Raw genomic sequence first — 27,387 nt, 5'->3', positions numbered from 1 at the left:
TAGGAATGTGGTTGAGGCTGCATAGAGATAGGCACACTAAATTGCCAAGTAGAGGAGAGAAGCCATTATTTAAGGAGGTTGGGTTAAATATGAGGTTAGGGTTCATTTTCACTTTAAGATAGGTCAGGCATAATGTGAGTATACAATTTTTCCTGGGAGAAGAGGGGACAAGTGGAGAGGAAAATGAAAACTACAGGTGGCAAAAAATGAAGTACAGTCCAAACTGAAGGCATAAGGTTCAATCTGACAAGAGGCATTTCCTTTTAAAGTGGTGGTGAATATGTAGAACAGTCTTGCTTATTGTATGAGTCAATGCAGGCTTCCCCTTCTGTGTACTCCTGTCCCTCTCTCAACTTCTGTACCATTTTAAGATTTGGTGACTTTGAAGTGCCACTGCCTATGCCAATAAGGAAGGAATTCCCAAGACTTTTCTGTCCTGAAACAGACAACTGATATGTGTACATACCATGCACAATATGGTGCATAAATGCTCCCTAGTTTTAGTAATGTACATATATGTACTTCTGCTGTGTTTGACTGTAGAAGGGTTTGAGAAATTTTCTTCCAGAAGTGAACATTTGCTTTGCTTTAGTGCCATATAGTATCCATAGAGCACTTGATTTCCCTGGTGTATTGGATACCAGCAGTATTTGTGATGGACTTTGCAGCTGGTTTATCTTGGATAAAATATATTTTGTTCTTTGTGTGGAAGAGGTTATCTGTGCTTCATTAAATGTCCTACTTTTCTTGCAGGCAGTAATTTTTATAGCGAGTAAACTTCATTTTTTGAAAAGTCCACAAGTTAATTTGGCTGTGACCTGATGTTTACATGAGTTTGTTTAGTTAAGCTCTGTATTACAATAGCAGTTGGATTCTTCATAGAACAGAATTGAAATGAGAGATTTTCTACCCAGAATATCCCACGTTGTCTGAATGACCAGGTCCAGGTTATTGCATAGTGCTTAAAAACGAGTGTCGATACTGTGAAAGCCTGTTCATGACCACGTGAACAACTGGGAAGAGTTGTTTTTAGGTTAGCATTTAAGGATAACATCAAATATTTCTAGCCAGCTTTCATCCCTCCCTGGTTCTTAATGATGGCCAGCGTATCCCATGCAGTTAGTGAGCTAGAAAATGTCATAACCAGTAATGCTGCAATATTTTTAGTTACCTTTCCATCTACATGTAAATATCAGACTTGAAAATTTGACTTGTTTGTTTTGTTGATCTGCAACTGATGAAAAATGTCTTCTTTCTCAGAAGTTACTTTCACCCCAGTAATCTCTATACCTGGGATAAGAGCAGCTGTTCAGTTTTTTTGTAGTTTGCACCCACATTCTTCTGTTCCCCAGAGAGGGTAGCATTTTATATGCAGTGCACTTAGCATTAAGGTATCTTAATGATGATGCCTTAGGTTTACTGTGGCACACTTCAGCATTTATTCCCCTAACGTGCTGTGTTTTAGGGATGTCTGTGTACGCCATGAATATAATGCTTGGGCTCTGGGAACGTGCTTATGTAGCCAGTCTTATTTTTGAGACTTTGCACAGTTTAGATCTGTTTTTTGTCAGTCAAGTCTTGCATTTGCCCGCCATTGCACTGGTATACTAAAGTGTCTAGTTGCCTAATCCGCCAGTTTCGTACCAGCATTATCCTCTTGTAGAAGTGCATGATCACAGTAGACATTAGGATACAGGACAGAAGTGGAAAGGGAACTGGTAACCTAGTAAGAATGAAGCACAAGGACTGGTGGGCTTCCTCCCAGAGTGTTTGGGAATGTGGGAAAGTATGCTGAAGACCTCCTCCCTGCACACCCTCTCACCTTCCATAATGAAGGTCTTCATAGCTTTGCACATATGCCTAGGCACTGGAGGACAGCAAGTCTGGTACCTTTGCTCTCGAGGAGAGCATGAGAAATCCAGGAACTGTAATCTTGGTGACCTGAAAGGCAATGGAGTCTATCCTAAAAGGCAGCACAGAAAAGTAAGGTTTAAGCTGTTAATGAGCTGCTGTTCATCAACCAGCCTCCCTTTTGTCTACTGTAGGACACTCAGCAAGTCGCTTAACCACACAGTGCTTTAGCAATTCATATGCATTTAACTTGGACTAGGCCAAGATGGAATTTCAGTGTTGCTGAATGAGAGGAATCTGAAAAGTACCTATGTGGTTCATTTTTCCCTGTTAAACAAGCAAGCAAACACTTACCTGATTTGAATCACCTAGATGGCTGAAGAGTAATTTCAGGTTCATGGCTCTGTGGTGATAAATCTGTCCTTGCCCAGCCAGGTATGTACTTCACATTTGGGGTGGCAGTCCTTTCCACCTCTTGACCCTGCTGGATTGACTGGCTAGCATCTCCAGACATTGAGACTAGTAGGAAGCCTTCCACTCAGCAGTGCTAATCTCTAAATGTAAAACTATTCTGAATGTGGGTATGGGGATCCCCTGTACTGCCATAGTTGGCAAGCTTGTGCAGTTCTGAAGCTTGTTCCTTAAATGTAATATCTGAAGGCATCACCACTCCACATTAGGTTTTCAAGCCCTTGTGCTGAAAGCATCTAGTCCTTTCACAAGGATAAGGATGTCCTTCAGAACAAATCCAGGTTTCCTTCTGGAGATTGTTTAGGAGTTGTCCTGAACAATTACACTGATCTGTTTTTAGGAGCAGAAACTAGTTGAAACATCACTCTTCATACACTGCATGTACACTAGCACCACAAGTATTATCAGAAGTAGGTGCTTGAGTTTAGAAAGACGTTCCACTTGTTTATCTCCTTTATGCCAGAGAGGGAAGAGCTTATGGTTGCTAAGCAGTTTCCAACTGAGTTACCAACTGCATTTTTTTAACAGTCTGGCAGCTTTGTCCAGTGACATGTGCTGCTGTCAAAGTTCATGCCACTTGTTTTAAAAAATATACTCCATTCCAGTCATTGCACACCTTCAGCAAGTATAGTCTCTTCTATGACAGAGTTGACATCTGGTGTCAGTAATCCTGGACTCTGCCTTCTAAAATGTGGGCTTGTACAACTCTCCAGCTGCTACCACTCGGGTAGTTATTGCTTGAGACTTAAACCAAGCAGCTGCCCCCAACCCCCCCCCCCCCCAGGTAGGTATTGCTTGAGACTTAAAGCAGCTGCCCACCCCCGAAGGATCCGTAATATTAGATGTATTTTTACTATTTCAGTTGCCATGTGAGAGGACTAAATGGGTCAGGAATACCTTCCCTCCATCCTCTTTCTGGTGGGAATCCCCTCCAGTTTCAGCCGTTGAGTTCCTGCAAGTCAGGCAGTCTTTCTTAGCAGCATAAGTGTCAAGTCGTCTTTGCTACTTGGTTTACAGAAAAATGCTAACTAGTGGTTTGAGGAAGAACTGTTGGCTTTGAGGTGTACATGCTTAGACATCCACGAATGTATGATTTCACAGAAATGTGCTGGTGTATGACAAAGGTATACCATTCCAAGAGCATTCCTTGTAAATCAATTGATAAGGTAAAAACTTTATTTGTGCTGTTTTTTGCTTCAGTGTATTTCATGTAACAGTGAATATTGTGTGCATGATGAACTCTCATCTGCTCATAACACTCCTGACCTCATCCAGAGAATGTTGCTACAGGTCATCTCTCATTCATCCTCTAAGATGAGTGACCATAGGTTCATACTAGGCTATCTGCCCGAGGGCATTTACAAGCCTAGCCCATAGTTTTGTGGCTTACGCCACCCCTTTAGTTTGGAGAAACTATGCCCATTATTTTGCTGTGCCTGTCGAGCAGTGACACTGAGGTAACCCCTGGGGTGTATCTGCGATCTCCCATCCATTGGTCAAGATTCCTCTTGAACAAGGCCGGCGAGGTGCTCTGCCTCACATAAACCGGGATTTTGTTCCACAGCATGGGGAGTCTTTGGGTGATGAATCTATCCCTCCAGCACGTCCTATTAATAACCGTGTCGAGGTTTAAGTCTCCCGCCCTTGTGGCTCTGAGGGATCTAGATTTTTTTGAGATGAAGCATGTTCATCAAATCTGGGTTTGACATGGCCTTGTATGTCAGGCACAGGTCACCTCTGAGCAAGCGGTAAGCAACTGAATATAACTGGAGTTCTTTCAGTCGGGCAGCATAAGTCAGATTTTTGAGACCCTTTATCCTTTTGGTGAGGAACTTTTGTGGCCTCTCCAGCTGCTGCAAGTGTCGGGTCAGATACATTCCGAATGGGGCATTGTACTCAATCATTGGTCTGATGAGTGATGAGTATAGGGAGACTATGACCTCCCTTGATCTAGATGTGAATCCCTTCATGATAAGGTGGGCAATGTAGAAGGTCTTCCTAACTACTTTAGCAATATGAGTGTCGAATGAAAGGCTACTGTCAACCTGGGTCCCCAGGTCCCTGATAACTTGTGTGATCAGGGGATTGCCACCTATATGGTAGCTAGGGGGTAACCTTGTTTTTCCCGAAGGGTATGACTATGCATTTCTTGGCATTTAACTTTAGGCCATGGCTTTGGCACCAGTTATCCGTTTCTGAGACCCTTCTGAAGGATATCTGTGTCAGATGTGTTTTTGACTACGGCGCCCAGTTTGCAGTCATCTGCAAACTTTGTCAGCCATAACCCTCCTGTGTTTGCTTGTACTTCAGAAAAGTAGATGCCAAACAAGTGGGCCCAGGACTGAGCCCTGTGGGACACCACTTGTGACAGGCTTTGAGTCTGACATGGCGCCAGCAACTCTGACCCTGTGGGTTCTGTCACTCAGCCAGTTTGCAACCCATCTTGTAATGTATGGGTTTACATTTAAGTTGATGAGTTTTTCAATGATACCCGAGTGGGGTATTGTATCGAAAGCCTTCGCCAGGTCTAGGTAGGCTGTATGGACTGCCTTTCCCTCGTCAATGGCCTTGGTGACTGTTTCGAAAAAGTCAACCAAGTTTAAAAGGCATGATCTGCCTTTGACAAAGCCAAACTGGGTTGGATCCAAAGTCTGCAAATTCCCTATGTCTTTATTTATGAGATCCATTATGATCCTCTCCATGGCTTTGCAGATAAGGCTTGTCAAGCTAATGGGACGGTAATTTCCAGGGTCGGTGGAGGCACCGCCTGTGTGGAGTGGGACCACAGTCGCTGTGCGCCACTCCCTGGGTACGTATCTGGAGGTGAGACTAAGATTAAACAGCTGTCCTAACTGTGGGTTTAATTCCTAGTTGAGTTCGTGGAGCACACAGCCGGGGACACCATCAGGTCCCATGGATGCTGTGTTCTTTGCCTTGGAGAGAGCAGTTCTCACCTGGGCGTTGGAGATGTTTGGGGGGCTACAATCATTTGGTATAGATCTCTCCTTTAGGGGGGGAGGGGGGGGGGTTTGCACTGAACCTGTCAGCCAGTATGTTGGCAATGTCTGTAGGATCAGTAATCTTCACATCATTTTGAACTAATTCTGAGCATATCTGGGAGTTTCCTCCTAGGTTTCTGACATAGCTAAAGAATGCCTTATGGTTGAGTCCTTGGCTATTTTTCTCTCAAAATTAGCTTTGGATGATTTTATGAGAGCTCTTAGCTTTTTACTTATAGTGATCAGCGGTGTCTTACCTTTTAAGGATTTTGCTCTATCTTGTAGTAGCTTTCTCCTTTTGTTGTAGAGTTTGTTTATGGCTGGGGTCCACCAGACTGGACGCTTGCCTTTGGTACAAAGAGTCTTTGTTTTGCTTGGGATTGCCTGATCCATGCAGCCCTGCAGGTGCTGGTAGAAGGCATTTGTAAGTGAATCAGCAGTTTGAGTAATGTTTACTGCCGGCTCGGGGGCCTTAAAGGAGACCACACTAGTCTTTAGAAGTGTGAAGTCGGCTTTCGAGAAGTTCTTTACTGTGGTCTTTTTTATTTCGGTGGGGCGGGATGAGGACCTCCAGCGAGATTAGTTTGTGATCTGATCTCACCAGTGAGGGGTATACTTCCGGTGTTGAACATTGTGCTCCCATGTTCGTGATGAGATCAAGTATGTTTTCTCCTCTTGTGGGGATGGTGACTAGTTGTTCCATGGCATTTGAGTTTATGAATTCCAGGAACTTTTGGGCTAGAGTGTTTGGGCTTGAGTAGTGTTCCCAGTCTATATTAGGGTAGTTGAAGTCACCTGGTATGATGGTGTTCGGAGATACATTTATCCCCTCCAGTGTTTTCAGGAAGGCCATGTGAGGTTCCTGAGTTTGCGAGGGTGGCCTGTAACATGCTACAAATTGCAGAGCAGTCTTGCCTATGGTTAATTGCACCTGGATGGTTTCCGATGCATCGTGCGTTGCCACCAATCTTGAGGTGTGGGTGTCCTTGATGAATATGGATACCCCCCCACCTTTCTTGGTATTGTCCGGATTTTGGGGCCGGAACGCATGATATGAGGTAAAACCTGATAGTGCTGGGTTGCTCTCAGGAGCCTTGAACCAGGTTTCTGTCACAGCACAGACATCGATGTTCTCCATACTGAGAAGGGCCTCGAGTGCGTGCATCTTGAGGTTGAGACTTCTGGCATTGAGCAGCAATACCCTTAGTTTTTTTTCTTTGTTGTGTTCTAGGGTGGTAGGTTTAGAATTTGAGCCTTGCCTAAAAGGCACTATGGGGGTGGCAAGAGCCTTTGCCAAAATCCGGAATCCCAGGGGTGACAGGTGCAAGCCGTCCCTTGCGAAGCAGCGTGGCTTGTCCAGCATGTCATCCCAGGCAGACAGACATTGGATCCCCTTTGAATGACACCAGAGTTTAAGCCAATTGTTAAAGCTGATAATCTTATCTCTGTATTGTGGCATCATTCTTGGTGAAGGTAGGATACTGCTCAAGGTCAGGGACATACCTGCTTGGGCTACGTAATCAGAGAGCTCCTCTATGTCTCTTTTCATGTAGTCCAAGGAGGTACGTCTCTGGTTGTTTACACCAGCGTGGACAATGATTGAGTCGTACTTGTACCAGCTGTTGAGAGACCTGAGTGCATGCGTTATGTGGCGGATTCTAGCGCCCGACAGGCAGCTTACTGTGACCTTCTCCTTACTCAGTCTGATGAGCGGGACGTCAGTGGAGTCACCAATGACTAGTGTGTCTGGCATTGTGTTTGGCCTTAAGGGCTGTGACTGCTTGACACTCTGACTGTGTGGTCTATGTGTTGCAGGTGTTGTGTTCTGAGGCGGTAGTTGTTTGGGTGTCTGCTTTGGTGGCCTCTGCTGTTTTGGTAGATTTTTGATCAGAGCCTCCGAGTATGTCTTTGTGTGTTTGTGTATGATTTGAGGTTGTGATGGTATTATGTGAGACTGGGTCTATAGTGTGTGTGGTTACCTTCTCCTCCTGTCTGGTCTTGCCAGTCCTATGTTGAGAGAGCTCAGCCTCCAGTTTGGCCGTATAGTTGCATCTCTCGCATGTATTTGTGTTTTGTGGGAGGAGGAGAGGGTTGTCTGTGTACATGAGGCAATTGTAACATTGCCTCAATATTCCCAGGTTCACCAGCTGAGCAGGAGAGGACATTAGCAACTGATCCCTCGACATGCTAGAAGGAATAGACAGAAAAACTTAAAAAAAGTTCTGGGGGATGTGGGTGACCGAGAAATGGGGTTTGCTTTTTTGGGGTACTATCTATAACAAGAGTGCTGTATCAAGGTGATAAGTACTGTAGGAGCAAGTGCTGTGCTATACAGATAGAGAATAGTCTACTTGGGAGTCAAGTAGAGATAATTTATAGTTATAGGATACACTAAATAGAACAGTAGTATACTTTGAGGAAGGTAGTTTTAAGGGAAAATTTGAAGAGTGGACTTTAGGTAGCCCTAATAGTTTAAACCTGATTAACCGGCGCTGCCCTAGTGTGCAACGGTAGCAGCTCCGCGCTAAAGCGCGCTTTATAGCAGGGGGCTGGAAAAGACAGGAAATGACCCAAAATGGCCAATAAACTACAAGTTACTGCCTTAAACCACTCCTCTAAGGACAAACAGGCAGCTCAGTACTCCCCACTCACTGGTGAGTAAAGAAACTTCCCCCTGACCAAACTGATATAGCCATTAATTTCAATCTACCCAGGTGATGTTGCTACTTGCTCATGTCCCACTAGCCCACTTTGCACACCATTTAGGCTCACGGGATGGTGGTCACCTCTTCCAACATCTGTTCATTCTTGTTACGTACAGTGTCTCCTGTTTGCGTTCATTGTAAGAAATTCTGTGTTCACTGTTATTGGAATTTTGTAGACCTAAGACTTAAACTGATGGGATATTGCCAAATACAGCAGCAGGTTCTTCACTGGGTTTCAGTACTGGGCCTTCACTTCGTTTTTATTTACATTTGTTTACCAGGGTAGTGTACTGATCTCAATGGACCATTTGCAGTCCCACCCTGGGTGAATAGGATTACATAAGAAATGAAAAAAAAAAAAGTATAAATATAGGGATATGCTTAAACACACGTTTACAGATACAAAAATATGCATTATATGTTTGTGTCACACTTGATATTCCCAACTGCCAATCATACCAGTGATTTAAAAGCACAATAATTACTGCTGGTCAGTTTTGCAGGCAATGAGCTGAAAGCGATGAGGCGTGCGTCACTGGGAGGAGTATTTGGTAGGCCACCGGTGTAGTAGTAATGAGAAGCTCTAGTTCCTCCTCAAAATCTGCTGTTTCCATGGTGTTCGACTTTCACCAGCTCTGTTCTCAGTACTGTTAGCAGGGCCTATACTTTCTCACACGGCTTCTGATCTTCAGATAGTGAATGAAGCATAAGGTGCTTTAAATGCCTGTAGTTCATTGCCCACAGTAGTGCATTTATGTAGCTGAACATGCAGAGTGGGAAAGGGTCAGGGGTCTCCCCAGCCTATCCATTTATATGCATCTTGCCCTTGCTTAGCTGCTGCATTCCCACCACCTCTTGCATCCCTTCCCCTTAAGCTTTCTATCTGATGTTGCAGTGTACTATCTTCCTCAGTGGCAATTTCCAGGGATACACTACTGTCTTAGTTAAATACTTCTGAATTCAGCCTTCATCCTATCCAATGAACTAATTATCATGTCCTTTATCTGTCTTCCTTTCAGATTACATCCTTTCACCATCCTCTGTGCACATCTGTCTTTCTCTTCTGTAGACTTAAAAGATCTTTATAACCTCAGTCTTGTTATACTGTTACTAAGTGTGCATTTTCTTTGTACCCCCCCCCCCCACACACACACACACACACACACACACTCATCTTCTCATACTTTTCCAAATTTTCTGCTAAAGCTGCATGCAGTAATTCCGGGTGAGTTCCTGCCAGGTACCTTTCCTAGAGGTCTCCATTATCACTTTTCTGATTTGCATCCCTATCACCTGCTGTACATTCTAGTTTTGTTTGCTATTTTTCAACCACTTCATTACAATGGACTTAAATGATCAGGTCCGATACACTTCACCCACTCACTACCCATTAGATGTCCTCCTGTTCCCATGTTGCAGTATTCTTAGTGTGGGATTCTCCACCTCAGGTGACTCGAACGTCAGCTGCTATACAAAAGCTTAAGCCTGGTTGCTATAGGTGTGTGGGATGCAACATGTAGGGCCACAAACCAGGGACCTTAAATGTGATATCTGCATGCACAGACCTCAGAACTTTTCAGCTGCAGTAGATTTTATTAATCTGGCACTTCACCCACTAGCTACCCTTTAGTTTGTACCCTTTGTAAAACCTCTTATGTTGTCTTACATTTCCTAGTCCTGTCCGAGCTGCCACATTTCAGCCTATCACCATAGTTTATCCTGATGCTCTTGCAGTTTATTCCTGTTCTGTCAGTTTCGGTAACATTGAAGCCATTTTGTCAGTTACTCTGGTACTAGCATTATGGCCTGTAGTTTTAGATAAGATACCCCTTGCATCCTTTCACAGCGTTGCACATTCTCACTTATTAGCTCGCTTGCACTGAAGTACATGTCCCATTGATTCTGCATAAATGTACCATTGATGGCCAAGCAGTTGAATGTACAGTTTTTCAGCCGGAGCCCCGCAACAGCTTGCTGCCAGCTAGAGCACCTTAGCAGTGCAGAAGATGCGATGGTCATTTTTAACTGCAGTGTACATTTTCATGTGAACCAATAATTATTGCAGTAGAAAGGTTTGCTCAAAAAATGCACGGGAATCGATAGAAGTTGCTTTAACAATGCACTTTAATTGCTAGGTCTCCATGCATACAAATGTGACTTCTGCAGCTTGACTGGAGGCATGAGTTACAAGCATCACTTGCTTTGCTTTACAGAATGGCCCTTAAAGTGGGAGTGCGTTTCACATGGAAGATGGACAGAGCGTCTGTTTAAACACACTTTTTTCCCTATTTTCAGTTTATTGAGCAGTATTTGTAGTATAACGTGTGCAATATGCAAGTACTGAATGTTTCACCACAGGTATTTACAGAACCAGTGTTTTTGCTACTAAAAACAGAAAGGTGGTGTTTTGCAATATGTACTTGCGTTTGTTCTGTGTTGAAGTCCCCTCACTGTCTTATCTCGCAAGGCAGTCAGGAAGACTTAAATGTGCTGTGTACCTCTGTTGACTAGAGCTACTATTACTTCTGAGTATTGCTTCCTGTAGAGAAGCAGCGTTTTTTTCCATTTTATGTAGTGCAATAGACCAAAATGTAAGCATGTGGTGGTTAATGTGGTTTGAATCTTTTCTTAAAGGCATCTGACTGTACTGACTCATTCTGTCAGGCCAAGTTGTAGTTTCATCCTTATGACTTGCATGTCAACATTTATGACCGAACGTTGCATTCATTTTCATTGACTTACAGTAACAGAATAGATTTTAATGCTGCTCTTATTAAAGTATCTTTTTAGGCTGGGTTTTAGCAGTTTTTAGGTAATTGCCGAAGTGGCCAGCAGCTACCCAGCTGTCTTCATTTCACAATGTGTTTTTTTTTTTTTTTTTCTTCCCTATTGTTTGTCAGTGACATGCATATTTATTCTGAAAGTCAGTTTTGTCTTATGTTTTTCAAACTTAAAACTCAACAGCTTGCTCTCACTCAACTATGAACCAGTAACAAGTTCTTTTGTAATATCTAGCTATGTTTTTACTGGCTGTAGTACATGGATTGAAACTGCTGCATACAGAAGTTGTATTTCACTATGAAACATCATAGGCACAAGGCATTGTCACTTACCTCAGTACATGATCAAGTGAATGGTATTCTGTACATTCTGCAAACAGTTTTTTTTTAATTGATTGTGAACATTGTTTTTCTTTTGTTTATAGGAACTGCTAGTTGACTGTTACAAACCAACAGATGTAAGTAAATTTCATTTATTCACTAGCATATTAATGTCTTTTTAAACTATTTAAATGTTTAACACACACCAACCAATGTGCATCCATCATAGACCTAAAGACAGAAATGAGCAGTGGGAGTGATTAACCTGGTACGGATTTCACTTTTGCCATTGTAACAGGACATGCTGGCTTCTCCAACACATCTAACTTGTGTTCTACATCTGCCAGTGTCATCTTATGATTTGCTTCCTAAACAAGTTTGCCTCCAGGGGCTATTTTATAGAACTCTAGACTTTGCTTCTCCTTTGGTCTCCTTCAAATGGTCTCCCATCGTTTATAGACATTTCTCCTATTTAACTATTTGATAGCCTGTTATGGAGTTTGCGGTGGTAGAAGTTAAAGGGAACCATGTTTATTTGGAACATTATTCACCACCTTGACAGTAGGGGTCTCTTCAGCATTTCATTGTTGTGTGATGATCTTGCTTGGTTGGTGTAAAGTGTGCTAGCTTACAGTGGAGTGTCCTTGCATGTGAAAGTGTTTGAGAAAGGGTTAGCATATTTGGCCATATAATGTCACGTCTGCTGTATCCTTTTCTGCTGCTCCTGCTGAGGGTGTGCCCAGAAGGTACAAATTGGAAGGTGAATGCTTAAAAGTTCTTGCCCATCTTTTTTCAAGCAATAAAGTGTCAATTTATAGGTGAATATGGGAGGTTGGCTTAGTGACTAAAGTTTTTTCACTTTATAGGCACTTAGGTGCAGGGTTTGATTCCAGTGGGTAACTGGCTGGACTTGGAATGGCACACAAGGCCAGTAAGCCTGGTACTAATTTTATAGTTGGAATAAGATTCAGTATTGAGCATTTCCATTGGCCAGCTAGTTTGAAAATTGCTTAACTTGTATTTAGGCAGCATGTTTGCAAGGACCTGTGCTCAGTTTACAGGAAATGTTGTAGGACTGGAGTGCGCTCTCCTCTCTCGAGTGAGTCCAAATGAAATCCAAGGCATCCTTTGAAATCTACAGAATAAGTATTTTTTCACTGTACTGCACTTTTAAACTGTATTACTGAATTGCCACCTGCTTTTAACTTTTTAGCCGTTTTAACTGTTGCCGTTTCGCTTTTTCAACTGTTTGAGACTTTTTCATGCACTTCATATTTTCTAGTATTTGTGTATTTTATCAGATGCAATGAAGAAAAGAGGCAGTTGCAGATGTACAGGAATATAAATTTAATTGTCCATAAAATACTAAACTCCAAATTGGATTTGGCGTTTTCATCTGATAAAATGCACAGATTTCAGAATCAGTACTACACCTGCAAAGAAGTCTTTAATTCCCCCACTCACAAAATCAAATGGTTATTCCCCTCCAATTAAATCCAAGATATAATAAAAAGTACAATGAATGAATATACAAAATAAAAAAAACACTAAGACTAGTCTCCAGAACACTCCCAATAGAAACGTGATCATTCAGATTTGGGTCATCCTTTGGCCAAATATATTGATTTTAAGTTAATGGTTGAAACCTTTCTCCTATTTGTGTCACGATTTCTGGGACTTTTTGCTCAAACTGAAACACTCTGAGTATTCCAATTTTCTCAGTGGATGTAATTGAGCTTTTTAATGCAATACCCCATTCTGTAGTTTTGGAGTGGTTCCATGATTTGCTAGAATCAACCACTTTGTACAATAACTAAATCAACATTTTGGTTACGTTTATGGAATGTGTGCTCAAGAACAACTTTGTGTACTTGGATGGGCAATACTTTCAGCAAACTAAAGGAGTTGCCATGTGGACATCTTGAGCACCCATTGTTCTTCAATGGAAGAAGCATTTTGTGTTTAATATATTTGTTCCTGATCCCATCAAGTTGTATGTGCATTACCTGGATGATATTTTTATTTTATGGGACAGACCCAGTGATGGGATTGTGCCCTTTGAGTATTTGAATTCTACGACCTCATTTTTGAAATTCGCTTTTATAATAGGTTGTCTAATTATTTTGGATGCAAACATTATTAAAAATGTTACTCAATATATTGAGTACGGTGTTTAGAAAACCTACCTACTCTATTTGCATTATTCTAGAAATCATCCAGAGCACCAAAAAAAGGTACTAAAGGGCAATATATCAGACTGACTTGAGTAGTGTCTGAGGACAGCCTGTTTGAAGATGGCTCAAATTAGCGGATATGTTTGTGGCATGTGGATATCTGTTTAATTTGGTTATAAATGTCAGTTCTAGTGTCGTACATAAGGAAAAAATCTCTTTTCCTTTTCTTAAAATCTTAACTGTGTATACAAGTTGTTTGGTGTTTCACACAGTGGGAAAGACCACACTTTGTCCTTTATTACAGAGTTCGCCCTTAAGTCAGGTTACATCAGGGAGGTGTTGTGCAAAAATTGGTGTATTTTCTTTTTTTAATAGTGTGGTTGAAAAAGTGAGGGCCAAACCCCCTGGTATATCTGAAGGGTGAATACTTTAAGAATATGTTGGAAGTAGGGAGCTGTATTGGTGGACCCATTAGTAATAAACAAAACACTGTACAGTTAAATGTGGGGTTTGCCCCCAATGCAAATTTATTTTGGTAGACTACTCTCTAAGGATTAAACATTTTGTCATTAAATCTAGGTTCCAGTGTAATTGTAACACCAAAGGTATTGTCTATTTGGCTAAATGTCAAAAATGTGAAGGGTTTTGCATGGGGAAAACCCAAAGGAAGTTGCGAGTATTTGAGTACCTTTTAGACATTGGGAAACACAAATGTGAAGGGTTTTGCATGGGGAAAACCCAAAGGAAGTTGCGAGTATTTGAGTACCTTTTAGACATTGGGAAACAATGTCAAAAATGTTCAGTTTAAACTCGTTTCAGAGTATCCTGGGCACTATATTTTGTTTTTGATTTGGAACAGGTTGTGAGGGGAACTCTAGGTGTGGGCTGTGAGGAGATTTTGTAGAAAAACAAGAATTACATTGGCAACTAAAGTTCATTGCCACTGTTCCACCCAGTCTGATCATATATCTATTGGGAGTGTTCTGAGACTTGTCTTATTGTGTTAAATATACAAAATAAAAAAATAAAAATTCATTCTTGTACTTACTGCATCTTGGATATAATTGGGGGAAATGACCATGTGACTAAATGCTGGATTTGGAGAGCTCTTTGTAGGTGTAGTATTGATTTCTGAAGTCTGTATGTTATCAGACGAGCTAAATTCTGTTTGGAGTTTAGTATTTTATGGACTATTAAACTTGTATTCCTGCACACCTGCAGAGGTCTCTGTCTTTGCTGGATCGGGTATTCATTGCTTTTGTTTGTGGGTCTGTTTTTTGGTTCTTAGTTTTGTACTTGTGTATTTTATAGCATAGTCTAGATTCAGATTTGCTGAGTTTAGTTTTCTGGTTTTAGTGCTCAGATAATGGCAATCTTTTAGGGCCCCCTGTAGGAAGAGTGTAGCAAGGGACCCATCTGAGTTGGAGATTGTTGTAATAAGGCTCAGTATTGAGCATTTCCATTGGCCAGCTTGTTTGAAAATTGCATAACTAACTTTATTTTTTCACTCGCCCACCCCATACAGTCTCTGCTCTTAAACTCACAGCCCACACCCCTACAGTCTCTGTGCTCTCACGCGCCCACCCACCCCCCACAGTCTCTGTGCTCTCACGCGCCCACCCACCCCCCACAGTCTCTGTGCTCTCACGCCACCCACCCCCAACAGTCTCTGTGCTCTCACGCGCCCCCCCACAGTCTCTGCTCTCGCACCCACCCACCCCCACAGTCTCTGTGCTCTCGCGCACACCCCCACCCTCTGTGCTCTCGCCCACACCCCACAGTCTCTGTGCTCTGCGCACACCCCCACCCCCACAGTCTCTGTGCTCAAGCACACCCCCACCCCCACAGTCTCTGTGCTCTGCACACCCCCCCACAGTCTCTGTGCTCTCGTGCACACCCCCACCCCCAGTCTCTGTGCTCTCGCGCACACCCTGCCACCCCAGTCTCTGTGCTCGCTCACACCCCACCCCCACAGTCTCTGTGCTCTCGCTCACACCCCCACCCCCACAGTCTCTGTGCTCTCAGCGCACACCCACCCCCACAGTCTCTGTGCTCTCGTGCCCACCCACCCCCACAGTCTTTGTGCTCACTGCACCCACCCACCCCCACAGTCTGTGCTCACACCCACCCCCATAGTCTCTGTGCTCGCACCCACCACCCCATAGTCTGTGCTCACACCCACCCACCCCCATAGTCTCTGTGCTCAGACACCCACCCACCCCCATAGTCTCTGTGCTCGCGCGCACACCCCCCCACCCCGCAGTCTCTGTGCTCTCACGCGCACACCCACCCCCTCTATAAATGGAATGGCTAGTCTAAATTCCAAGCGCAAGTGCAGAATGGGTTTACATCTGCATTGGTGGGTGTGCGTACAACGCATGCATGGACCTCCTTAAAAGAGATGCCACCACCGCTGTGTTAAACAGTATTTTTGTTTTTTTATGTTGAAGCCTTCTGGCCATATGCAACCCACACTTTGGGAACATCTGATCTGATATTGTTAATCCTCGTTCATTCCTTACGTATGGGTATCGGTTCCAACCTCTGAACCGAGCCGGCCATCTTCCAAGCTCGCATCTGCTACAAACTCTCTAGCTAAGCTTATCCATAATTCTCCTGTCCGTTACCCCCGATTTCATTTGCCATGTTGACATGTCATGTCAAGCTGCTTCTCTTGAGCTAAGTATAGATATTTGTTGTCAGACTAGTCTAATATAACCTTTTCTGTCAGAAAAGTTTCTATTTTGTTGTTTCTTACCCCATCGCATTTAGCGACCATATTTTCTTGAGTTTCCTTCTCTTTACTCTGCACTTTTTACCGCAAGGTATTTTCTCCCTTACGATCATTGGTAATCCCTTCCTTTTCTTCATTACCTTCGGGTATTCTTTCGTACCATTGCTGGTACCCTTCTGTCTCCTTTTCTATCATGGCAGATAAAAAAAGGTAGTCCAGGATTTAAAAGGTGTTCTGATTGTGGACACAAATTACCTACATCAGATGCACACTCTTTGTTCGTTTATTGCTTTAGTGCATCTCCCTTACCTGTTTACCCGCCCTGTGGTATTTGTAAAAATTTTTCCAATAGAACTTTTGATTGAAAGGAAAAATAAGTTGTTGCTGAAGGGACTTCTCAAATATCCCTTTTCAGAGGCGGTTTCTGGGTCTGAGGCTTCAACCCCTCCTAGAGCCCATAAGAAAAATTTTGGATTATCCTACTAAGGCCAAGTCTTTGCCTTCATCCCTGGCTGGAGACTCCTGCCAGGGAGCATTCTACAACCTCACGAGTGGTCCCTGAATCCCTTGATAGCGGCAGAGATCTTCCACCACTGGGGCCATCCTTGCTGTGACCTCTTTGCATCCCCGACCAACTACAAATTCAGCAACTACTTTGCCTTGATTCCCCCTCTGGGACACTCACCCAGGGAAGCTCTAGTCCACGATTGGCCCTCGGGTCTTCTTTATGCATTCCCACCTTTTCCCCCTCATTCCCCAGTTTCTGAAGAAAGCCCATCAGTTGAAGAGCAAGGTGATCCTCATAGCACCATATTGGCCTAGTCAGATTTGGTTCTCCTTTCTTTGGCCTCACCTGCTAGATCAACCATGGATTCTCCATCCAGCCCCGGAGTTGATCTCACATCCGCAAAACCTGATTCATCCCAATTTGGACAGCCTGAAGCTCACAGCTTGGCTCCTCCAATTCCCTTGATTACCAGGCAGAACGATCTTTCATTACCAGTATGGGACATTCTTATTGCATCTCATAAGTCTTCCACTAAAATTACTTATCTAAGCAAGTGGAAAAGATTTACCTGCTGAAAGAAAAACAAGTAGATCCCTTCTCAGCACCAGTGTTGACAATACTAGAGTATCTGGCTGACCTATTTCAATCGGGTCTGTCTGCCTCTACCGTTAAGAGTTCATTTGGCTGCAATATCTAATTTCCATTAGGGTGTCAGACTCCTCTTTTATGTCACACAAATTATGCAAGACCTTCATAAAAGATGTGACTCATTTGAAGCCCCCTTTTAGAGAACCTATTCAACCATGGGACCTGTGATTAGTTCTACAAACTCTGACAATGCCATCCTTCGAACCAGCTTCTTCTTGCGACCTCAGATATTTGTCATGGAAAACCTTGTTTTTGGTCGCTATTACTTCTGCCAGACGTATCTCTGAGCTTCAAGCTTTATGCATCAAGAGTCCATACGTGATTTTTCATAGAGATAGTGTCTGAGAACTATTCATTCATTTCTGCCAAAAGCGATCTCTGAAATGTCCATTAATCAAACCATTGAATTGCCAGTTTTCTTTCCCAATCATTCGAACAGAGGCGAGTATTGCCTACATACCCTAGATATTCACAGGCAAATCCACCTCTACTTGAACAGAGATAGGTCCTCTCGGAAATCTGACCAGTTATTTTTGGCCTATTCTGGACCTAGATTAGGATCTGCTGTTGCTAAGGTCACATTAGCTAGGTGGTTGAAAGACTGTGACCTTCATTTATACACAATGTAATATCCCATTGCCTACTACCATGAAGGCTCATTCGACGAGGTCGGTGGCAACTTCTGCTGCCTTCCATGCCAGAGCTTCTTTACATGACATCTGTGCAGCTGCAACTTGGGCTACACCTCATACCTTCATCAATCATTACAGATTGGATTTGGCCTCCAGGGGAAGAGCATCTTTTGGGTTCTAATAGAGGTAGCTGGGGACTCTGTCCCATACGTAAGGAATGAACGAGGATTAACAATATCCGATAAAGAAGTCTTACCATAACGTTCCCTCTGTATTGTTGATCCTCGTTCAGTCATTACGACCCTCCCTCCTGCCCCCTCCTGTGGCTTCTAGTGGATCTCACCATCCGGTTCACTTGGGTCATTTGACCAGAGGTAGCCTCTACCTTCTTTTGACATGCAAACTCAGTCTGAGGTAGCAGGGAGAGAGGAATTATGGGTATAAGAGTTTAGCTTGAGAGTTTGTAGCTGACGCAAGCTTGGAAGATGGCCGGCTCGGTTCAGAGGTCGGAACAGATACCCATACATAATGACTGAACGAGGATCAACAATACAGATGGAACGTAATGGTAAGACTTAACTTCTTTATCTATGCAATTTGATTTCTCTCTCCAGTTCTTCCAACTCTTCCACAACATTCAGTACAAAAAAACACAGATGGTTTAGATTCAGACCTCCACTTTCCAGCAACTGCTCTTTCAGCAGCCAGCAGTGCCAAACCCAACAAGTCCCCATTATGTATAGGCAGCTCATGTCCGGTGTCCCAACTCAAATATCCCTAGCTACAGCCATATGCTAACCCAATACCCCCCTAGAGAGCACTCTTCAAGGAACCTTCAAAATCTGCTGGTCAATCACACTCCCAGTTACCACCCACCTCCTCACTGTACCTCCAACACCTGACATCCACCTAAGGAAAAAAATCCTTGTTTGCATGGGTGTTCTGTACACCAGGCAGACCATCTCCATGCAAAGGTTTCATACCCAGGAGCTGTAAACACATCCTCCCTCTGGACCCCCCCTCATAAATTGCCTCCCAACCTCTGATTCCCACAGACAGCATGCAGTTTCTTGCATGTCCTACTAATTATACGTTTTTTAACAGCAGCTTCTGTTCTAGATTCAACCAAAAATCTCACCAGAACAGATCCTCCTGCTAATACTCCCCTATCTCCCTCTCTTAGCCTGTACTAGTCCATCTGTGGTAGGGAAGGCAGTCTCCAGACTGCAGTCCAGACGTTTTTATGGTCTCATCCCTCTCCACCACATCGTCATCTGTTATCTGCTGCTTTGTTGGTCCTCCCCAGCAAAATCCATCCCCCTCCTGCCCAACCCATGCATCCCACTATCAAAATCACCTTTCTCCATTTCTGTATTGTCCCAGCCCTTGAGTATTCATAAAGTAGCAGAGGGTAATCTGTGTGGTGGTTCTCACCAAGGATCTGCATTCAAAATCTCACCCTTTCTTCATTTCTTGAACTTCCCCTCTGCCTTTCATCATCCCCATTCATCCTGAATCATAACCTTCTGCTTGTGTTATGTGCATGAGCCTCCCTTCCCATATAAATCCCCCACCTCCTTACTAATTAGTCCACAACTTCTCTGACAAAAACATGCCTTACCCATATGTAAAACCAAATGGACCAAAAACAATTCCACTGCTTGTATCTTATTATCCATATCCATAAACAAGAGCTTCCCAGCCATTGCACAGTCTTTTGTCTGGTCTCTTCTCACCTGTCCTTAACTTCTACAACACCTAGCCCTTTCGATCCATTCTCCTAAATACTTCATCCCATTGTGTTCCCATAAACATGGACATCTCTGAACCAATTCATATGTGGGGATGCAACCCACTGCCGTAGCCTTTGTTTAATCTCGATTTCATGTCATGAAACACTTAAACCAGTCTCAGAGTGGTCCACAACACTGAGGTGTCCCTTCCTGGACCCATTGGGTACAAAATAAGATCTGAAAATAAAGCCAACTATTCCTAATTACCACACCAACTACATCCTTTCATTCTGTGTCTCTTGCTTTCTTTGCCAGTGGTTATAAATATAAAGCAAACAACAAAGGGGAAGTGAGTACACCCTTGCTTGATTCTTCTGTTCAAACACAGCTCATCAGAGAGGAACCCTCCTTTAAGTCTTTCTTCTGATCCTTCATATATCCTCCTAATTAACTTTTTTATTGAATCTGGGAATGCATATTCTTCCATTGCCTACTCCTAAAATCCCAGCTTACTATGTCAAACTCCCTCTCTGCATCAAAACCCATGAACAGTGGTACTTGCATTCTGCTTCAGTCAGGATAGTCATTCTATTGGTGTCGTCAAATGTTTGCCTCCTCTCCACAAAATCACATTGATCTGTATCTATAAATTTTGGCAACACTCGCCATTCTTTCAGCTAGCACAGACCTGAACACCCCATAATCAAGGCTCAAAATTGAAACGGGTCTGCATGAAGCTGGGTCTGACAGGTCCTGACCATCCTTGGGTAATGCAACCACAGCTTTTTTCTGACATATTGGTGCTTTTCTCTCCTTTTTAAAATACTGTTTTAAAAAAAAAAAAAAAAAATCTTGCAGATCTTTTATCATTCAGACCTTTGTCACCTTCTTCCCTCCCAGCTTAGTTCCACAGCAATAACATCTGTTTTTGAATGCATTTGCAAGGCCATTTATGTTCCAAGATAATGTGGAGAGTGTAGCAGTATAATTTTCTTCTATTATACATGACTTTTTTGAATGTATATTTCAAATTTTTCTGTTGCGTGTACCCACTGATGTTTGGTAGGCTGATCTCCATTTGAACCAGTCACATTTTTCCAAGACTTTGTTTTAATGAAAACCCTCACTAAATTTTCAAAACCCATCCATCCCCTATCCACTTAAAACATACAAAGCTATGTGTAGCTTCAGAAAATGAAGATTTTCTTTGTTTCACTGCTGCAGTCATCACATTTGGGTTATCCCTGCCAGGGTAGCCCTCTGCCAGCCCGAATACCAGAGGCTTAGTATTTCTGTGTCAGTTGCTGTCGCTTAAGGACTGACGTCAGGCCGTCAATAGTATAAGGCAGCTGACCCCCTTTCATCAATTTGTCTTGCCATTGAGCCTGAAGCAGAAGCAGTCCGCACGAGTGCCGGACGGCTGCTACTGGAGATTTGTCTACAGAGTTGAAGCTGAAGTCTTCTAAAGCTAAGTACCCTGTTGGGGATCCTTTTTTCTTGCTCTAACCGATGTCAGAAAATTAACAATTGTGTCGCCTGTGGAAAGCAAATACCACACCGAGACTTTCATTCTTACTGCATCACTTGTTTAGGCCCAGACCGCGACGTTCCCCGCTGTCAACTTTTGTACTTTGTTCAACGCCAGAACTGTCCATCGGGCCTTTATTGTAGCTAGATATTTTTTTGCTTACAGTCCTCTTACTCTGATATGGCTTTGGCTAGCCATCCGACAGCAGATCTTCTGAAAATACGTAAAGATAGACGGACCACATAGGTCCAAACCTACAGACTACTCTTCCATTAAGCTAGTAGTCAGTTCTCCGGTCCTCAGTGAGGTGCTTTCACAGCCCCTGATGCCCACTTCTGTGGATTCGCAGGCTGCTACAGAGACCCTTTGAGTCAGGTATGCCACAAAACTCTTCGACTAAAGATCCTGCGGTCATCTCTACCTTGGATGGGTCCGTAGCTGCTGAGCAGGCACCGGCTTCTGAGAAAGTCCTTTACACTGCCGTTTTTCATCACAAATAGACATTGTCTTTCGCTACTACCGATTTTTTCCTAGGCCCAGGGTACCCACCTCACCCAAGAAACTTACCCAGTCTGACACCTGCTTCTTTGCGCTTCCCTTTGGCTTATCTACTGCTCCTAGAGTTTTCACAAAATGTCTGGCTCTAGCCATTGCCTTCTGCAGACAAAGGAATATCCAGATTTATCTGTACTTAGACTGCCTAATTCAGGCAGACAGCCAGGAAAAGCTGCTCAAGCACCTGGCCTTTGTGAAGTCCCTATTAACCTCCCTAGGGAACACCATCAATGAAAAGAAATCCAAACAAGTGCCCACCCAAAGAATTATATTCCTGCGAGCAAGCCTGGACACAGCATCCCAGATGGCATTCCTTACACCAGAAAAGCAAAATTTCTTGACAGCCTTCTCTCAACTAGCCACCAGATCCCAGCTATCTGCAAGTAAGATCCTGCAAGCTCTGGGGTTCATGGCATCTTGTATACTACTCATTCCATTATGTCAGACTGCATATGAGGAAACTTCAATGATACCTAAAACATCTTTGGCGTCGTCATTCTCAAGATCGGGACACTCTTCTGAGGGCAAGGAATTATAGGTATAAAATATTTTCTTTGGGCAACAACATGCTCCCACAACAAGGGACTACTTTCTCACCACTGCCCAGACCCTCACCACAGATGCATCAGACTATGCCTGGGGTGCACACCTGGACGGCAGATGCATACAGGGCCAGTGGAGCCCACAGCAAATCCCTCTGCACATTATCCAAAAAGAGATGATGGCTGCCCAGCATGCCTTGATAGTTTTAAGCCCCTTCTCTCCCCAGGGGCTCACCTGATCAAAACGGACACTACTGTAATGTGGTATGTCAGCAAGCAGGGAGGGACTCGCTCCAACCCTTTTATGCAGGCTGGCCATGACCCTTTGGCACACAATCTCTGCCATGCAACTCCACCTGTTAGCACAGTTCCTACCAGGTTCTCTCAATGCTCTGGCAGATCAATTAAGTACAAATCTTCTGGACCCACACTATTGGCAGCTCAACAGAAGAACTTTCACCCTAATAACTAATGGCGCACCCTGAAGGTTGACCTCTTTGGCTCCCACACCAGCCATCAACTCCGCAAATTCTGCACCAGGGAGCATCACTGCATAGCTTGGAAAGTGGATGCCCTGTCCTTCCCCTGGGTTAGTCTATCGGTCTATGCCTTTCCTCCACTACCTCTCATCCCCAGGGTACTGCTCAAAATAAAGGAGGAAAAACCAAGGACAATTCTTATAGCTCCAGACTGGCCACACCAGCACTGGTACCCCTTGCTGCACAGCCTGTCCCCACTGTCACCATAGCATCTTCCTCAGATTCCAAACCTCCTAACCCAGAGGGAAGGGTAATTCATGCATCCCCAATTGCAGACACTCAATTTGGCAGCTTGGCTTATTCCCTAACTCCCCCGATCAATCTGCCAACCTCAGTAAACAGGTTCTAGATGTTGTACGTGAGGCAAGATGCCTTAGCACTATGCTGACAAATGGAAAAGGTTCTGCACCTGGATACAGGCTAAGGGAGCCAATATGGCACAGCCCTCCGTCTCATCCTGGGTTACTTAGCTGATTTACTACACAGTGGCCTCTCTTTTTCCTCTATTAAAATTCATGTCTCTGCTATCTCTGCTCATTTTACACACTGAGCAGCCCCTTTTCTCACACCCCTTGATCAAACAGTTCCTGAGAGGGGCTAGCAAATTGAGGCCACCCAGAAGAGCACTAACCCCAGCTTGGGACCGTGTGTTGGAAAAGCTCACCCTGCTCCGTTTGAACCAGCTTCTTCTGCAGAGCTAAAATTTCTCGCCTGGAAGACTGCTTTCCTTCTGGCCATCACTTCAGCCAGAAGGGTCTTCGAGTTGCAAGCACTCATGGCTGTGGAACCCTTCATCTTCCATGCTGACAGGGTATCCCTCAAGATTAACCCATCCTTCATGCCAAAGGTGGTGTCCAGTGTGGCTCTCAACCAGTCCATTCATTTGCCCACCTTTTTTCCTAATGCCCAGAACAAGGGGGAAAGGATCCTACACTCTCTAGATGTGCACAGACAGCTCAGATTCCATCTAGACAGGACTAAATCCTTCAAAAAGTCTGATCAATTGCTGGTTAGCTTTTATACAGGGGAAGAAGGCAAAGCCATCTTCAAACGAACCATTTCGAAATGGATAGCACACTGCATCCATTTCTGCTACAAACAACACAAAGCCTCCCCCCAAGGCGGTCCAGGAGTCGCTCCATCAGAGAAGCCTCCTCCTCTGCAGCTTTCCTCAGATAAGTCCCCACCAGGGACATCCTGGAGACTGCCACCTAGATATCTGTTCACACTTTTACCAAACATTACCACCTGCCCCTCTTCTCCAAATCCAGGGCAGGGTTTACCTCTGCAGTCATGCAGGACATCCTAGCCAGCCCTTAGTTTCCTTGACTGCCTCAACCCATTTCCACAGCTTTGGGAATCCACCCAAATGTGATGACTGCAGCAAGTGAAACACGAACATAGTACAGTTGTGTACACTTACAGTAAGTGTAGATGTTTGTGTATTCACTGCAGTCCTGGTTTCCCTCCCTCCATCCACCTTTTTTCTTCCCTTTCCTTACAAGGGACATATTGGTGTTTACTTTCTACTGGTGGGGTTCTTCCACCAGAACCTGGCTCCTACTTGGGGGCTCCTGACAGGTTAGGGCAAGAAAAACTGATGTAATGGCTTTGGCTGCCTTACTTTATACTACTGACGACCTGACTTCAGTCTTGAAGCGACAGCAACAGACGCAAAAATACTAAGCCTCTGGTATTGGGGCTGGCCGAGGGCTACCCTGGCAGGGATAACCCAAATGTGATTGCAATAGTGAGTACTCTCTTAACATCTACATTTATGTTAGGTGTACACAACTGTACTTTCAACTCTCCAGATTGTAGTTTCCCATATCAGCCGATGCACACACAAACATTACCTAACCTAAAATTAAGATTACTCATATTAAAGTGCAAGCTGCAGCCTCTTTTCTGACTTACACTGGCTTCTGTCTGTTATCTCTATTTCCCTCTTGGATGTCATATCTATTCCCCTCCCAGATGTCAAAAACAGCTTGTATGCTTTCAGAAAACATTTTCCTTTAGTCCTAAGAAGTGCAGTGGGTATCTTTAATTTGTACACTGTTCTACTAAAGGCATTAAAGTATAAGGCTGCTAGGGAGGTTGCTATTTCTTATTCACTCCCTGTAATTTCAAACATTATTTTTTACTGATCTGCTTGCAATTGTACTATTTTTCATTTCCCTCAACAAAGAATGGTCAGAATACTTGGGATTAATTGCTTTTGTCTGCAGACGGCTCATCTCCATAGAAGAGTACTCATCAATGAATCTTTTTCACTTGGAATGGAATGTAGAGCTGCCTTCAGCTACAGACTTCTTGACTCCCACTGGTATCTTTGCAGATGTAAGAAACTTGATATTTTCATGGCTTTCATCATTTGTCTTCTCTTTAAAGCATACTTGCTTACAAAAAACACGAGACAAAGGATATTTCTCATTTTTATAAGAGTGCATATCCAGATTAAACATCTACATACAGTAAGTGCACTTTTATACCCCACTCCAACTTCAGCAGCCCAAGATCACAGCATGTTAACATTAAACTTGCTTTTTTCCAGACTTTCTTCTCTTGTTAAACTGTAAAGCCTACATTTTTTGCACCTAAAAGAAAGTATATTTACTTTAATGTCTTTAACGCACACAACAGTGAGAAGCCTTCCCCAACATTTAAAATACCTATGACTACACATCGGCTTTACCAACGTATAACAAAGTTTATATTATGAAGTGTTTCTTTTGTAAGAACAAAAAAATAGTTCACTTACTTTCCAATTTTAGTCCCAACATTAACGACTTAGTTGTGTGTATGCTTTGCAGACCACCCACAAGCTTACTCAACAAAAGTTGATAATTTTAGAATTTCTTGCAAAGCTACATTTCACAAATGTGATTGATGCTTTAGTCTCCTATTCATTCACTAATTTGTGTTTTTTGTTTTCTTTGTCTCCATTTCCCAACATCAGACTGGTTCAAATCCAAGGTACTCCTGATCTACTAAACTCCTGTGATTTTTTTTTTTCTGTCTCACGCATTTTCCTTTGAAAAATTGGAATAAGTTTCACTGGCACAGCCTCTGTATGTGCTATACTGTCAGAAGAGCAGACTCCCCTTCTGCTTGCTGGCTCACTTTTTGGATAAGCTTTTCCCATCCTCAGTCTGTTCTGCATCAAATATGTCTTTGATCTCCAGAAAAATTACTCCAAAGACAACTGGATACAACCCCTTGAATCTCCCACCTGCCTGCTGACATTCCCTGATTTGCTAGTATAAATTTGCTTTTCTGCATGGTGTACAATGAATTTTCTACAAAAACTCTGCTGTCCAATTTTTAATACTTTCTTACCACAGTTTTGTCAGGCTCATCTGTTTCTGCTTGCATGATTGCATATTTCCAAATAAAGGTCTTGGCTGCTTTCTCATGGCCAGGTTTGGTGATTACATTCAACGTGCTCTGTCAATTAAAAATTCAGTTGTGGAACACCAGTCCACTTGTTTGTGCTTTAATAAAAGTAATAGTCTTCCTTCCAGTTTCTCTGGTGCAACAGAAATTCTCAGGTTTTCTGTCTGTATAGTATTTTTCTTGAAACAGCCCTTCTTAAGAAGCCTCGTACTCGTCCAGCTTTTTCTTCATTTTATACTGAGTTTTTGCAGTTTTATCAGTTCAACTGAACAGCTACTTAAAACTTCTGTTTCCAGCCTTTTAATGTTTGAGTTGATGTATATTCCTTCAATGATTAATTGAATCACCTTTAAGTGCATTTCATTTATTTTTCTTGTAAATTATTGGAAGCCATATCTTGAACCAGATCTGAAGCTTGAACTGCTTTTTGCTGAACAGCTGTAGAATTCTTCCCAGACCATGTTTTTTACCCACCTTTTCTTGTTGATTTTTTTCAAGTTTTCAAAATTTCATCGTTGCTGGCATCCAGGTATTGCATTTACTAACCAGTAATTTAATTTTACCAAATTAGTTTAAATGGTACTCCTTTTCTTGGTTTCCATTTTATCACTGGGATGGCTAATAAGTTGATCAGTGTGCAGCTGACAAGTCAAGCATCTTGCTACAGATCTTTGGACTTTTCTTGGCTTAGCTGGAATATAAGGAAATCTTTGTAAAGTGTAGTATAAACTGCTGTTCTCTCCATTGCGAAGAGCATGTAGATGTTTAATTTTAGTCATTTTGTGGCAAGTGCTTCATCCATTCATTACTACATTGTATCTGTTGCGATTTTAAGAGCTCTGTAAAATCTGGCACTCTATCCTGTTATGGATCCTGCTTAGTTGATTTGTCAGTTGGGTTTGAATTTCTTTGTCCTCTTTATATTTATTCAGCCTAAGGATTTCCATTTGTAGTATCTCTAAGTGAGGAGTACCAGGTTTCCTCCCCAAGAGCATTGTGCCACATTTAGAAAAAAGAAATTAAGTGCAGCCAGAAGCCTTGGGACCTACATGCTTTTAAACAGATTACAGAACTTTCTTCAGTCCAGCGTGTCTCCCTGGAGAGCCCTGTTCAGTAACTTTAAACCTATGAAGATCTGCAGAATGCTCTGACTAAAACTCTGATAAGCAGAGAGCAAGGGACCCTGGAGACCTTGACATCCATGCAAAGACCTGCATATGTTGGTCCCACTATGGGTTTGTTTTTCATACCCACAGTCCTTCATCCTG

At 43.1% G+C, this 27,387-nt stretch overlaps 1 protein-coding gene across 2 annotated transcripts in view; it reads left to right on the top strand.

Annotated features, from left to right (window-relative positions):
• Positions 1-27,387, top strand: part of PPP1R14B (protein phosphatase 1 regulatory inhibitor subunit 14B) — a 324,098-nt gene that overhangs the window by 263,676 nt on the left and 33,035 nt on the right. For both annotated transcript variants that reach the window (XM_044075743.1, XM_044075742.1), the window contains exon 3: positions 11,232-11,264. In XM_044075743.1, coding sequence (XP_043931678.1) covers positions 11,232-11,264 — 33 coding nt within the window. The remainder of the gene's footprint in view (positions 1-11,231; positions 11,265-27,387) is intronic.

The sequence above is a fragment of the Protopterus annectens genome, chromosome 6.part1, assembly GCF_019279795.1.
Source record: "Protopterus annectens isolate FY-2018-M chromosome 6.part1, PAN1.0, whole genome shotgun sequence".
NCBI classification, from domain to species: domain Eukaryota; kingdom Metazoa; phylum Chordata; order Ceratodontiformes; family Protopteridae; genus Protopterus; species Protopterus annectens.
The sequence above is the reverse complement of the archived record's forward strand: the minus strand, read 5'-3'. Positions and strand labels throughout refer to the sequence as shown.